Below are 12965 nucleotides of genomic sequence, written 5' to 3' on the forward strand. Positions count from 1 at the left end.
TGTCATATTCATTCCATACCACCCGTCCCCGCGTAATTGTGTATGTCTGTGATGGACTCCCCCTCTTTTTCTCTCTCTCCGGCCACCAGCTTGTATGGTCAATGTGGGATTTATTCTACTCCTTGGGTGGAACTTTATCAAAGGGGAATGCTGCTACGTGTCAGCCGATGGTTATGACAGACGAGGAGCACAGATCTGAAAGTAAATCATGTACAACGTGTATAGTGTGTACACATGAATCGGCATGCTGTCGTTGGTAATATTGTTAAAACTATTGCGTCGTTAGAATTTTCCTGTAGCGTGAACCCAGCCTAAGGTTTAAGTAGACAGTCTGTGCTATCTTGTGACATATCTCTGACTAGTTTAATTGTGTATAGCTCAGTAGCTCTTGGTAGGGGACCTTTAGCATAAGTTATTCCAGTTAGGCTGAGAAATTATTATTTTTTTGCAACTGTGTGTGTGTATATTAGAGATGAGCGGGCTTGGATTAGCGCAATCCGAGCCCACCCGAACAGTGCGGATCCGAGCACTGTTCGGGTATTTCCGGCGGTGAAAAAAAATGAAACCAAGGCTGACGCCAAATCCCCGCGTCGGATCTCGCGAGACTCGGTTTGTATAAATTCCCCGCTTGCGGCCGCCATCTTCAGTCGGGCTCAGATCAGGGAAGAGGGAGGTTGTATTGTAGTGGTGCTGCTGTGTCCTGTCACTCTGTCCTGCTGATCAGTCCAGTGGTGCTTTTGTCCTGTGCTCTGTCCTGCTGAGTCCAGTGGTGCTGTGTCCTGTGCTTTGTTCTGCTAAGTCCATTGTTATTTTAAAATTATTTTCAAATTCTTAAAAGATCATAAAAAAATTATAAAAAAATTATACAAAAATAATTTTTAAAAAAGTATAAAAAAAATTCTACTGCAATATATAAATACATTCACTGTTCCTGCAGTCCAGAAATATTAGTACTGCAATATATAAATACGTTCACTGTTCCTGCAGTCCAGAAATATTAGTACTGCAATATTTTACTACATTCACTGTTCCTGCAGTCCAGAGATATTAGTACTGCAATATATAAATACGTTCACTGTTCCTGCAGTCCAGAAATATTAGTACTGCAATATTTTACTACGTTCACTGTTCCTGCAGTCCAGAAATATTAGTACTGCAATATTTTACTACGTTCACTGTTCCTGCAGTCCAGAAATATTAGTACTGCAATATTTTACTACGTTCACTGTTCCTGCAGTCCAGAAATATTAGTACCAGAGGTTAAACTATAATGGAGTACAAAAATTTGGAGGATAAAGTAGGGAAAGATCAAGAACCACTTCCTCCTAATGCTGAAGCTGCTGCCACTAGTCATGACATAGACGATGAAATGCCATCAACGTCGTCTGCAAAGGGCGATGCCCAATCTCCTAGTAGAGGGCATGTAAAATCCAAAAAGCCAAAGTTCACTAAAATTAGCAAAAAAAGAAAATTGAAATCATCTGAGGAGAAACGTAAACTTGCCAATATGCCATTTACGACACGGAGTGACAAGGAACGGCTTAGGCCCTGGCCCGTGTTCATGACTAGTGGTTCAGCTTCACCCAAGGATCTAAGCCCTCCTCCTCCCCCCCCCTCTAAAAAATTTAAGAGAGTTAAGCTGTCATCAACAACACAGCAAACAACTCTGCCTTCTAAAGAGATGGCATCACAAATCCCCAAGGCGAGTCCAAGGGTGTTGGTGGTTGCGAAGCCTGACCTTCTCATCACTGTACGGGAAGAGGTGGCTCCTTCCACCATTTGCAGCACGCCCTCTGCATATGCTGGAAGGATCACCCACAGTCCAGTTACAGATTTGGCTAATGAAGGTGTCAATGTTGTACACCGGGAGGAAGATATTGATGTAGCTGGCGCTGAGGAGGAACTTGACGAGGAGGATGCTGATGTGGTTATCTTAAATGAGGCACCAGGGGGGGAAACAGTTGTTGTCCATGGGATGAAAAAGCCCAAAAAAAATCCACTTCTTCGGTCTGGCATTATTTCTATCCCAATCCGGACAACAAATGTATGGCCATATGTACCTTATGTAAAGCTCAAATAAGCAGGGGTAAGGATCTTGGCCACCTAGGGACATCCTCCCTTATACGTCACCTGAAGAACCTTCATAATTCAGTATTTAGTTCAGGACCTGTGGCTAGGATCGTCGGCAGTCCAGGGACACCTAAATCCCTTGGTCCTGTCGTATACACACCAGCAACACCCTCCTCGTCAACTTCCTCCACGATCTCCATCAGAGATAGTCCTGCAGGCCATGTCACCGGCATGACTGAGTCCTCTTCAATCCGGGATTCTTCCGGAGGATCCTGCAGTGCTACGCCTACTACTGCCGCTGCTGCTGGTAGTCGGTCATCTTCCCAGAGGGGAAGTCGTAAGACCGCTACGTCTTTCACCAAACAATTGACCGTACAACAGTCGTTTGCCATGAGCACGAAGTACGACCGTAGTCATCCTATGGCAAAGCGGATAACTGCGGCCGTAACAGCTATGTTGGTGTTAGACGTGCGCAGGGCCGGATTAACCCGAGGTCTAACTGGGCTATAGCCCAGGGGCCTCGGGCATCCAGGGGGCCCTTCAAAATCCTCAGCAGCATTATTGATCGGTCCGGGGGCGGGGGCGCCCCCAGCCCGATCAATGCTGCTGAGCACTGTCACTGTAGTCCTCCGTTCTCGGCGCTCAGTAATCTGCTTACTGAGGAGATCTCGCGAGTGAACTCTCGCGAGATTTTCTCAGTAAGGAGCTTACAGCGCGCCGGGGACGGAGGACTACAGTGACAGGTAAGCGCTTGGGGGGGGCCCTCACGGGGGAATGGAGGCGCCTTTAGCCCAGGGGCCTCCATTCCCTTAATCCGGCCCTGGACGTGCGTCCGGTGTCCGCCATCAGTGGAGTGGGATTTAGACGGTTGATAGAGGTATTGTCTCCCCGGTACCAAATCCCGTTGAGATTCCACTTCACTAGGCAGGCGATACCCGGGATGTACAGAGAAGTACGAAAAAGTGTCCTCAGTGCTCTGAAAAATGCGGTTGTACCCACTGTCCACTTAACCACGGACATGTGGACAAGTGGTTCAGGGTAAACTAAGGACTATATGACTGTGACAGCCCACTGGGTAGATGCATCAACTTCCACAGCAACAGCAGCAGCAGCATCCGTAGCAGCATCTCCACAACGCCTGCTCGTTCCAAGGCAGGCAACGTTGTGTATCACCGGTTTTAGTAAAAGGCACAACGCTGCCAACCTCTTAGAGAAACTGAGGGAAATAATCTCGCAGTGGCTTACCCCACTTACACTCTCCTGGGGATTTGTGGTGTCATACAACGCCAGTAACATTGTGCGGGCATTACATATGGGCAATTTCCAGCACGTCCCATGTTTTGCCCACACAATAAATTTGGTGGTGCAGCACTACCTGAAGAGTGACAGGGGTGTTCAAAAAAGCCTAACCCTGCCCTGCCATCACCTCAAACAAGAGGTTGTGACGCGCTGGAACTCCACCCTCTATATGCTGCAGAGGATGGAGGAGCAGCAAAAGGCCATTCAAGCCTACACAGCCACCTACGACATAGGCAAAGGAGTGGGGATGCGCCTGAGTCAAGCGCAGTGGAGACTGATTTCCGTGTTGTGCAAGGTTCTCCAGCCGTTTGAACTTGCCACTTGAGAAGTCAGTTCCGACACTGCCAGCTTGAGTCATGTGATTCCCCTGATCAGGCTGTTGCAGAAGAAGCTGGAGAAAGTGAGGGAGGAGCTGTTAAAGCATTGCGATTCCACAAAGCATGTAGCTCTTGTGGATGAAGCCCTTCGTACGCTTTGCCAGGATCCGAGGGTGGTCACTTTTTTAAAGTCAGAGGAATACATTCTGGCCACCGTGCTCGATCCTCGGTTTAAAGAGTATGTTGTGTCTCTGTTTCCGGCAGACACAAGTCTACAGCGGTGCAAAGACCTGCTGGTCAGGAGATTGTCCTCTGAAGAGGACCGTGACATGCCAACAGCTCCTCCTTCATTTTCTTCCACACCTGTGGCTGCGAGGAAACAGCTGAGATTTCCTAAACGACCCGCTGGCGGGGATGCTGAGAACATCTGGTCCGGACTGAAGGACCTGCCAACCATTGCAGACATGTCTACTGTCGCTGCATTGGATGCTGTCACCATTGAAAAAATGGTGGAGGATTACTTTGCTGACACCATCCAAGTAGACATGTCAGACAGTCCTTATTCTTACTGGCAGGAAAAAAAGGCATTTTGGAAGCCCATGTACAAACTGGCTCTATTTTACCTGAGTTGTCCCCCCTCCAGTGTGTACTCTGAAAGAGTTTTCAGTGTAGCGGGGAACCTGGTCAGTGAGCGGCGAAGGAGGTTGCTTCCGCAAAACGTTGAGAAGATGATGTTCATAAAAATGAATTATCAATTCCTCAATCAAGACCAGCAATGGCCTCCAGAGACTACAGAGGGACCTGTGATTTGTGGAGTCCAGCGGGGACGAATTGATAATGTGTGAGGATGAGGAAGTACACACTGAAGGGGGCGAGGAATATGAGGATGCGGACGACATCTTGCCTCAGTAGAGCCAGTTTACTTTGTACAGGGAGAGATGAATTGCTTTTTTGTGTGGGGGCCCAAACAAACCAATCATTTCAGCCACAGTAGTTTGGTAGGCCCTGTCGCTGAAATGATTGGTTTGTTAAAGTGTGCATGTCCTATTTCAACAACATAAGGGTGGGTGGGAGGGCCCAAGGACAATTCCATCTTGCACCTCTTTTTTTTGCCATTATGTGCACTTTGGGGCCTAGTTTTTCAAACTGCCATCCTGTCTGCCACTGCAGTGCCACTACTAGATGGGCCACATGTTTGTGCCGCCCACTTGTGTCGCTTAGCTTAGACATCCATTTACCTCGGTGCAACCTTTTGGACTAAAAACAATATTGTGAGGTGTGCGGTGTTCGGAATAGACTGGAAATTAGTAGAAATTAATCTTATTGAGGTTAATAATAGTGTAGGAGTGAAAACTTTTTATGCTTCTTTAAAAAAAAAATCAGAACCTTAAACCCAAAATCAGAACCAAAACCTTTAGTGGGGTGTTTTGGCAAAACCAATCAGAACCCAAAACACCAAAAGGGGCCGGTGCACACCCCTAGTATATATATGTATGTATATATATATATATCTATAATATAAATGTCTAGTGGCGTGTGTTAGTCTGTCTGTGTGTGTGGAAAATATAAAACCAAGCTGCAGCGCCACCTGCTGGGTGGAGTTATACACTGACCTACTAAATTCTTAGTGTGTGTGGGAAAAAAAATTCAGAAAGGGCTGAAATTTGGTATACTAAGATGTTTTTAATTTGTTAATTTAATTTGTTAATTGTTAAGTGTTTTTATAAAGATTTAAAAATATATATATATATATATATATATATATATATATATATATATATATATATATATATATATATATATATATTTCTTGAAGGAGAAGTGACAGTTGGGAGTGGTTGGTGGTTGCCGGGGGTGACAGTGGGGAGTGGTTGGTGGTTGAGGCCTGGGCTATGGCCCAAATGCATGACAAGAACCTTTTTAACACCTTAAGTAGCTTGATTTGACTAGAATGCATGAGTATCATGCACAGGTTAACTTGTGTGTGTGTGTGTGTGTGTGTGTGTGTATATATATATATATATATATATATATATATATATATATATATATATATATATATATATATATATATATATGTATGTATATATATATGTGTATGTATATATATATATATATATATATATATATATATATATATATATATATATATATATATATATATGTATATATATATATATATATATGTATATATATATATATATATGTATATATATATATATATATATATATATATATATATATATATATATATATATCTATATCTATCTATATCGGTACTAGGTCCTCTGCTGTTCTGTATCTATACCGCCTCTCTTGGAAATCTAATAAGTTCCTTTGGCTTTCAGTATCATCTCTATGCGGATGATACCCAAATCTATCTAGCCTCTCCTGATCTCTCGACATCTGTGTTGTCCTGTGTAACTGACTGTCTTTCTGCCATCTCATCTTGGATGTCCTCTCGTCAACTCAAACTTAATCTTTCTAAAACAGAGTTAATAATATTCCCACCCGCCAACAAGAGCATACCTGACATTTCTATCTCTGTTGATAACATGACCATAAATCCCACCCCACAAGCTCGCTGCCTAGGTGTAATCCTTGATTCACACCCATCCTTTGTTCCCCACATTGACTCTATATCTAAATCATGTTACATACATCTAAAGAACATTTCCAGAATCTGCACATATCTCACACAAGACACTGCTAAAACCTTAATTCATGCACTAATCATCTCCCGCATTGACTATTGCAATTCCCTCCTTACTGGTCTTCCCAAAAACAGACTCAAACCCCTAAAATCTAATTTGCATGCTGCGGCAAGACTGAAAAACTGATTTTCCTTGCAAATAGCTATTCCTCTGTTGAATCACTCTGTATGTCTATACACTGGCTGCCTGTCTTCTACCGAATCCAATATAAAATACTTTTACTAACCTACAAGGCCATCAACAAAGCTGCACCAACATACATCTCCTCTCTTGTCTCAAAATATCTCCCAACTCGGCAACTCCGTTCTGCAAAAGATCTGCGTCTCTCATCCACCCTCATTACATCCTCCCATTCCCGGTTACAGGACTTTTTTCGGGCTGCACCCACTCTATGGAACTCTCTCCCTCGCACAATAAGACTCTCCTCTGGTCTACAAAATTTCAAGCGTTCTCTGAAAACCTACCTATTCAAACAAGCTTATAATATTCCTCAACCACCCTCTTAACCTCACTACCTTTAGCCTGTTACACAATTTCACACAAGACAACTACCCCCTGACCAACATTGTTGTGTGACAGGATCATTTAGCTTATGAGTCACCTTACCTTTGCAGTCTGCTGGGCCAAGATGCAAAATGTATACTTAACCTCATGTGTCAATCTCCCATTGTCCCATAGATTGTAAGCTTGCGAGCAGGGCTTTCTCACCTCTTTGTCTGTTTTACCCAGTTTGTTTATTAGTTTATTATGTTTGTCCCCAATTGTAAAGCGCTATGGAATATGTTGGTGCTATATAAATAAATGATGATGATATATATATATATATATATATATATATATATATATATATATATATATATATACACACTGTACAGTGAAATGATGTAAGCAATTGAGACTGAAGGGGACGTGAGTGCTACTATTTATTCATTTTTAACATATTAATCTATTCCCAAATATTAAGTGCCATGCTCAATTTGTACATTAACTGTAACTCCTTTTCATACTACACGTGGAAAAATAGCGTCCTCATCATCATAGAGGGGTGTGGCCAGTCTGGAGTGAGCAAAACTAGCGCTGGTGTGCCTCACTTGTAATGCTTTGCTCACTGTTCACTGTGTAAGGCTTACCCTTTATATTGCTCTGCAATACAATGTAGCACGATGGGGACAGACCACCTAACTGTGCCTGCAGACTGGACAAAGTCATGGCTGTGAGGGGTGACAGAGCTAGTTTCTCTCCTGGTTTCCCAAGGCCCCTTGCCTGTTTGCCACGTTGTCTCCACATTTTTTTCCAGTTGCGTTCCCCCCCTTTGTCACTCCTCCTTGCATTATGTCTACCCTTCCTGTCTCCCTCCATGACTAAATTAGTCGTTTTCCCAATTTAGGTCCTCAGTTTCCTCCACTAGTCTTATGCGGTCTTATTCTTTGGCGGCTGACAAATTAATTGCATCATATCTTTTGCACTATAAATTGTAAGCTCCACTAGGGCACGACTAATGTGAATTATAAATTATTCCCTGTAAGGCACTGTTTAATATGTAGGTGCTGTATAAATAAAGTGAAATAAATAATACAGTTATTGTTTAGTCCTTAGTATATTCTTTCCAGTTCAAATTGAATGCATGGTTTGTTTTTAAAGGATTTAGGTGTTTAGTTATAGCATGTGACTGGGATAATCAGATTGTTTTAAGATCTTTGTAAAACTGTCTTAAAATGGAAGGATTTTTTGGTAAATATTTACTTTTAACTATAATGCTTATGGGGGACATTTTTTGTTCTTAAATTGTTTTACATTGTGAAGGGAAATATGACAAATATAGAAATGGCCTTTGTTGACTTGTGTGAGTTTCTGTCTGGTTGAATGTTTTCTGAATTGTAGCCTAAGAAAACTGTTTAGTTGTTCAATATTGAGGGGTAATGCACAACTTGATATTGGATGGATACACACACACACACACACACACACACACACACACACACACACACACACACACACACACACACACACACACACACACACACACACACACACACACACACATATATATAAATATATTGTGACAGGGTGACCTACAGAGCCTTTATAGGTAACTATTATAACCAAGTGACTTTCCTGCATGCTGCATATCTGTTGTTCACTTAATGTGTGATGAGTATTTGTGGTGAGCAAGAGGCAATTATTAACTCAACCTTCAGTGCTGGTGGGAAAGAGCTATCAATACCTGACAAGCAGAAGGTGGGGGCAGCATCCTCTGTTCCTCAGACTGGATTATGGTGATCGGCTGTGACAGTGCCACTCTACAAGCATAACACTGACATGGAGTAGCAGCAGCTAGCTAGCAGCTTTACATGTTAGAAGTAACTGGCTGTTTCTCCTTCATATCAGCGCCCACTGCTTCGGGGAGGGGGGGTTGGTGACGGGTGGCAGGAGCGTCAAAATTGCTGGATGAATGACATTGTGTTTTGACATCCCTGCATGTGCCTTGGGACTGTGGTTGCCATAGTAGTCACATGACACTATGGAACCTGCAGAATTATAATTAATAGGTGCCTGAATAAGGAAACTGATAATTACCAAGCTTTTTCTTATAGCAGGCCACAGTAAATGATTTTAAAAAACACACCTCATTTTATTCATGGGATTGCTGCTTTAATCGTGCCCAAAACTGTGTTGTGTGACATTGCAAACTGTCAACAGGATTAGCAGATGTAAAGATAGAGGAGGCATGTTTTGTTCATGTAGAAAAACTGTTTTAAATATTTTTCCACTCTGCTTTTTGCTTTGAACAATTGACGGTTAATGTTGTCAGAGAGGATATGCCGTGAGCATAGAATCATCATCATCATCATCATCATTTATTTATATAGCGCCACTAATTCCGCAGCGCTGTACAGAGAACTCATTCACATCATCACCTGCCCCATTGGAGCTTACAGTCTAAATTCCCTAATATATACACACACTCACACAAAGACAGACAGAGAGGGAGACAGAATCTTTTGTAACCTCATATGGTGACAATGCGTTAACCATCTAGATATTTTCCAATAATTTGTGTTACAAAAATAGCTAAATAAACATAACTAACAAATTATTTACAATATTGTCTATTGCTGGGTGCCTGCAAATTCAGTCAGGAGATTGTTTAACCTGTCTGTATATCTCAGATTGATCAATCTACCCCATGTTTGCTCAGAAATTTTCTGCTAGAGTATACAAACTTCTCATGTTCAACCGTCTCATTTACTAAGGTTATCCAAGGAAGGTGGGTTATTGGCCATTGTGCGAGCTATGCATACTTTAGCAAGAATTAATTGATTTTTCAAATATTGCCTTATTTAATTTACTACTAGGTTTAAGGCTAGACACTTTCCCTTTGGTAGATCCTGGAGGGGAGGTTAAGAGTGAGGATGGAGAGGGGCATGGTGCAGGAAATTGCGTCACTTTGGCCCCACCCCTGCGATGTAATGACACAAGCGTAATTTTGCATGTTTCACATGGAACATGCCCAGAAGTGTTCCTAATCCTACCCCAACCTCTATTGATCTTTGTTGTCTCGGCAACAGTGAAATCCTAGTACTGTATTTTGCATCTCTGGAAAACTTGATTTGTGCAAAATTTTTGCCATGATTTTGCTCCTCTCTGTCCCACAGATTGCACCTTCCCAAAACAGTATTCAACCTTGCAATAATATAGGCACAAGCTGTTTAAAACAAACAAACAAATAAACTACCTAATACTGGAGCCAGTCCTTGGCAGGTCCCGCAGAAGAACATTTTTTTTTCCCCCACTTGCGACGGGCCTATGCTGTTGGACCGCACAGCAATTGCGTGAACTGCCATGGCTATAGTTATTCACTTGTTTAAACACTACATTGTCTACTGAATTCACTGATTGATAATTGGGTACTAAGTGAAGTATTTTTAGGCAAATTATGTTGAGATTCATTGTGGCAGATAAACAAAAAGTGTCTGTTTAGTTTAGAGTAATAGAATGCTGATCAGTAGCTCTCTTGGCCTGAGATGTCCTGTGTACATGGCTGGCATCTCACTTCAACTGCTATTCTCTACTTCTTCCTTTCAGACCTGCTCTGCTTCCTATTATGTGCTAACTTACAGTCTGGACATAAGCAGGAACATAAGACAACTCTTTCCGTCCTACAGCACATTTAACATCACATTTGCTGTTATAATCCCCATTAGAACAGCGTAGGATAAAACTAACTCCTGTGTGCTTTGCAAAAACACTTTATTTACGTTTTTGCCTCTGTCTCACAAAACAAAACTTGTGTATTTGTTTATTTTTGCAAGCATGGTATAAATCTTAACGTGGCCGGTAAGATCTGAGAAAGCATTGGTACTAGTTGCTAGCTTTGTATACATGTCAATGTTCTCAAGCTTCCCAGAAGTGTTATTGACACTTGTGTATTGTATAGAAAACAAAAGGTCTAAAGATGAGGTGTGGCTATGAAGTAATCCAATAGATATCAATGAGTGCTTTAGGTGCCATTATAAAGATGAGATCATATAACTTGACTGCAGCAGCATTGTATGTGAGTGATGGGCAACCCATTCATTAGTTTACACCTCAGTTGCTGGGCATTGCAGTTCAGCAATAACTGTAATGTTTTGCTTCAGTCTGATGTATTGAGGTGAAAAATAGTATGCATGGATAAAGCGACAATTTATATGTATAGTTATATGCGTGTCTTTGTATATATCAGGTTGGCATAAGCCTAGATATACATAATAGGTTGTTAACCGAAATAATGATTATGCTGGTTGCTTTGAACAACAGAATTAATGTCTTTTGTTTACTCTTATTTAGTAAAACGTGAGATCAGTGGCAGAGGACCATGGAGGACGGAAAGCCAGTCTGGGCGCCACACCCAACTGATGGCTTTCAGTTGGGCAACATTGTGGATATTGGTCCGGATTCTTTAACAATTGAACCGCTACATCAAAAGGGAAAGGTATGTTTTATTGTTTGTATATTCAAGACTGTTTTTAATTGGATGTATAGTCCAGGGCTATTTGCAGAGTTGTATGTCCTATGTATCCATGCCTAAAATATACTGAACTACATGTTAAAATTATGCCAAAGTACCAAATATTTTGGATAATTAGATCCCATATTCATCTAACTTCTAATATGTGAACATAGCTAATGCCGAAAGGTGTCTTTAATCATGGGCCAATGGTAGGAGAACTATTGTGCTCCCCTGCAGACTGTCTGTTGTTAATGTATATGTGTGCTATAGTATTGTTATGTAGTTTTCTTTTTCTTGTGATAAAATGTTGTATGCATTATCTATGGCTCCCTAATGTTTTTGAACATTTTAAGAAAAATGTGCAAAGACATTTAATTTATTTAGGAAAAAAAATCTACTGTGATAAAACAGGTTATGTCTCCTGTCATGGGGACCAGGTTCTACAGGCCTCGGAGCAGGGGAATGATTGTGGCATCCTGCTGCTTTTCTCAGCTACTTTAAAACACTGCTTATAGCTGTTGGCTACATTCTAATGGTGGTGTTCTATCAAACAGGATGATTCAGGAAAAAATACATTGACTCCTTATTTTATTAGGCTTAATTTAGGATGTGATAATGTCCTTAACAAAGTAGTTGTGTGATGTGCTTTCTTGAGACAATAGACCGTTTTAATAGCTTTTCTCTGCTCTCTTCTGATAGGATACATTGCTACTGCTTTAATATGAAGTGCTGTCAGTTGGTAAAGAAAAAGACTACATTATGCTTATTTTTAGAAAAGTAGCATTTTTGATAGTGGGGTTAACTAAACCACATTGTTTTTTACTTCGTAACCTAAAAAGAGATAACACTTGTGAAAACCATGGTAATATAATGTTATGTACTATAGGGTACAATGAGTGATGTGACAATCCTAAAGATGAGTTAACATTTCTATTTCTTATGTTTTATATATCTCCCTTAGTGTTTAAATGCCACTAAATAATAATGTGTATTACTGTAAGTTGTCTTGTTATTACTCTTTATTTATGTAGTACCAGCATTTTATGCTGTGCTTCTGCCATTAGAGGGAACACAATTTATATACCTTGATTAACAGTACAGTAACAAACAATAAAATGATGACCGTAAATCTCACACGTGACATGGTTTTTACAGGACAGTCTTTTGTTTCACCCAAAATCTTTACCTTACTATACTTATTTTTTCTTAATTTCAACTCCTAATGAATGTACATTAACAAGTGGGAATAGGCTCCTACAAGTGTTTTACTTGTAACCCCTGTTACATATAACCTGGGAGGAGAGAGGTGCCCTCACATGTTGTAGATGAAACAGATTAGGCAAATGAAATGGTGCACAGGTACAACTGGTGAAAATAATGGGTGCTAGCTATTCTTCTCAGGTGAATAGATTATTTAAACAGTAGCTATACACACAATGCTACCCTGGTACTGGATACTTTGGTAAGCATCCCTAAAAAGATGTGCTTTAAAACTTTGGAGATTAGTGGTTCATCAAGACTAGAGAGGGATATGCTTATAAGGGAGAATGACAAGCTTAGGTCATTAGCAGA

General features: G+C 41.1%; 1 protein-coding gene across 8 annotated transcripts in view; it reads left to right on the forward strand.

Moving 5' to 3' along the window:
* MYO6 (myosin VI) overlaps positions 1–12965 on the forward strand; it is a 205516-nt gene that overhangs the window by 40651 nt on the left and 151900 nt on the right. For all 8 annotated transcript variants that reach the window (XM_075202655.1, XM_075202656.1, XM_075202657.1 and 5 more), the window contains exon 2: positions 11231–11375. In XM_075202655.1, the coding sequence (XP_075058756.1) occupies positions 11259–11375 (117 nt within the window). In that variant the 5' untranslated portion in view covers positions 11231–11258. The remainder of the gene's footprint in view (positions 1–11230; positions 11376–12965) is intronic.

Source organism: Mixophyes fleayi, chromosome 3 (genome assembly GCF_038048845.1).
Source record: "Mixophyes fleayi isolate aMixFle1 chromosome 3, aMixFle1.hap1, whole genome shotgun sequence".
NCBI classification, from domain to species: Eukaryota; Metazoa; Chordata; class Amphibia; order Anura; family Limnodynastidae; genus Mixophyes; species Mixophyes fleayi.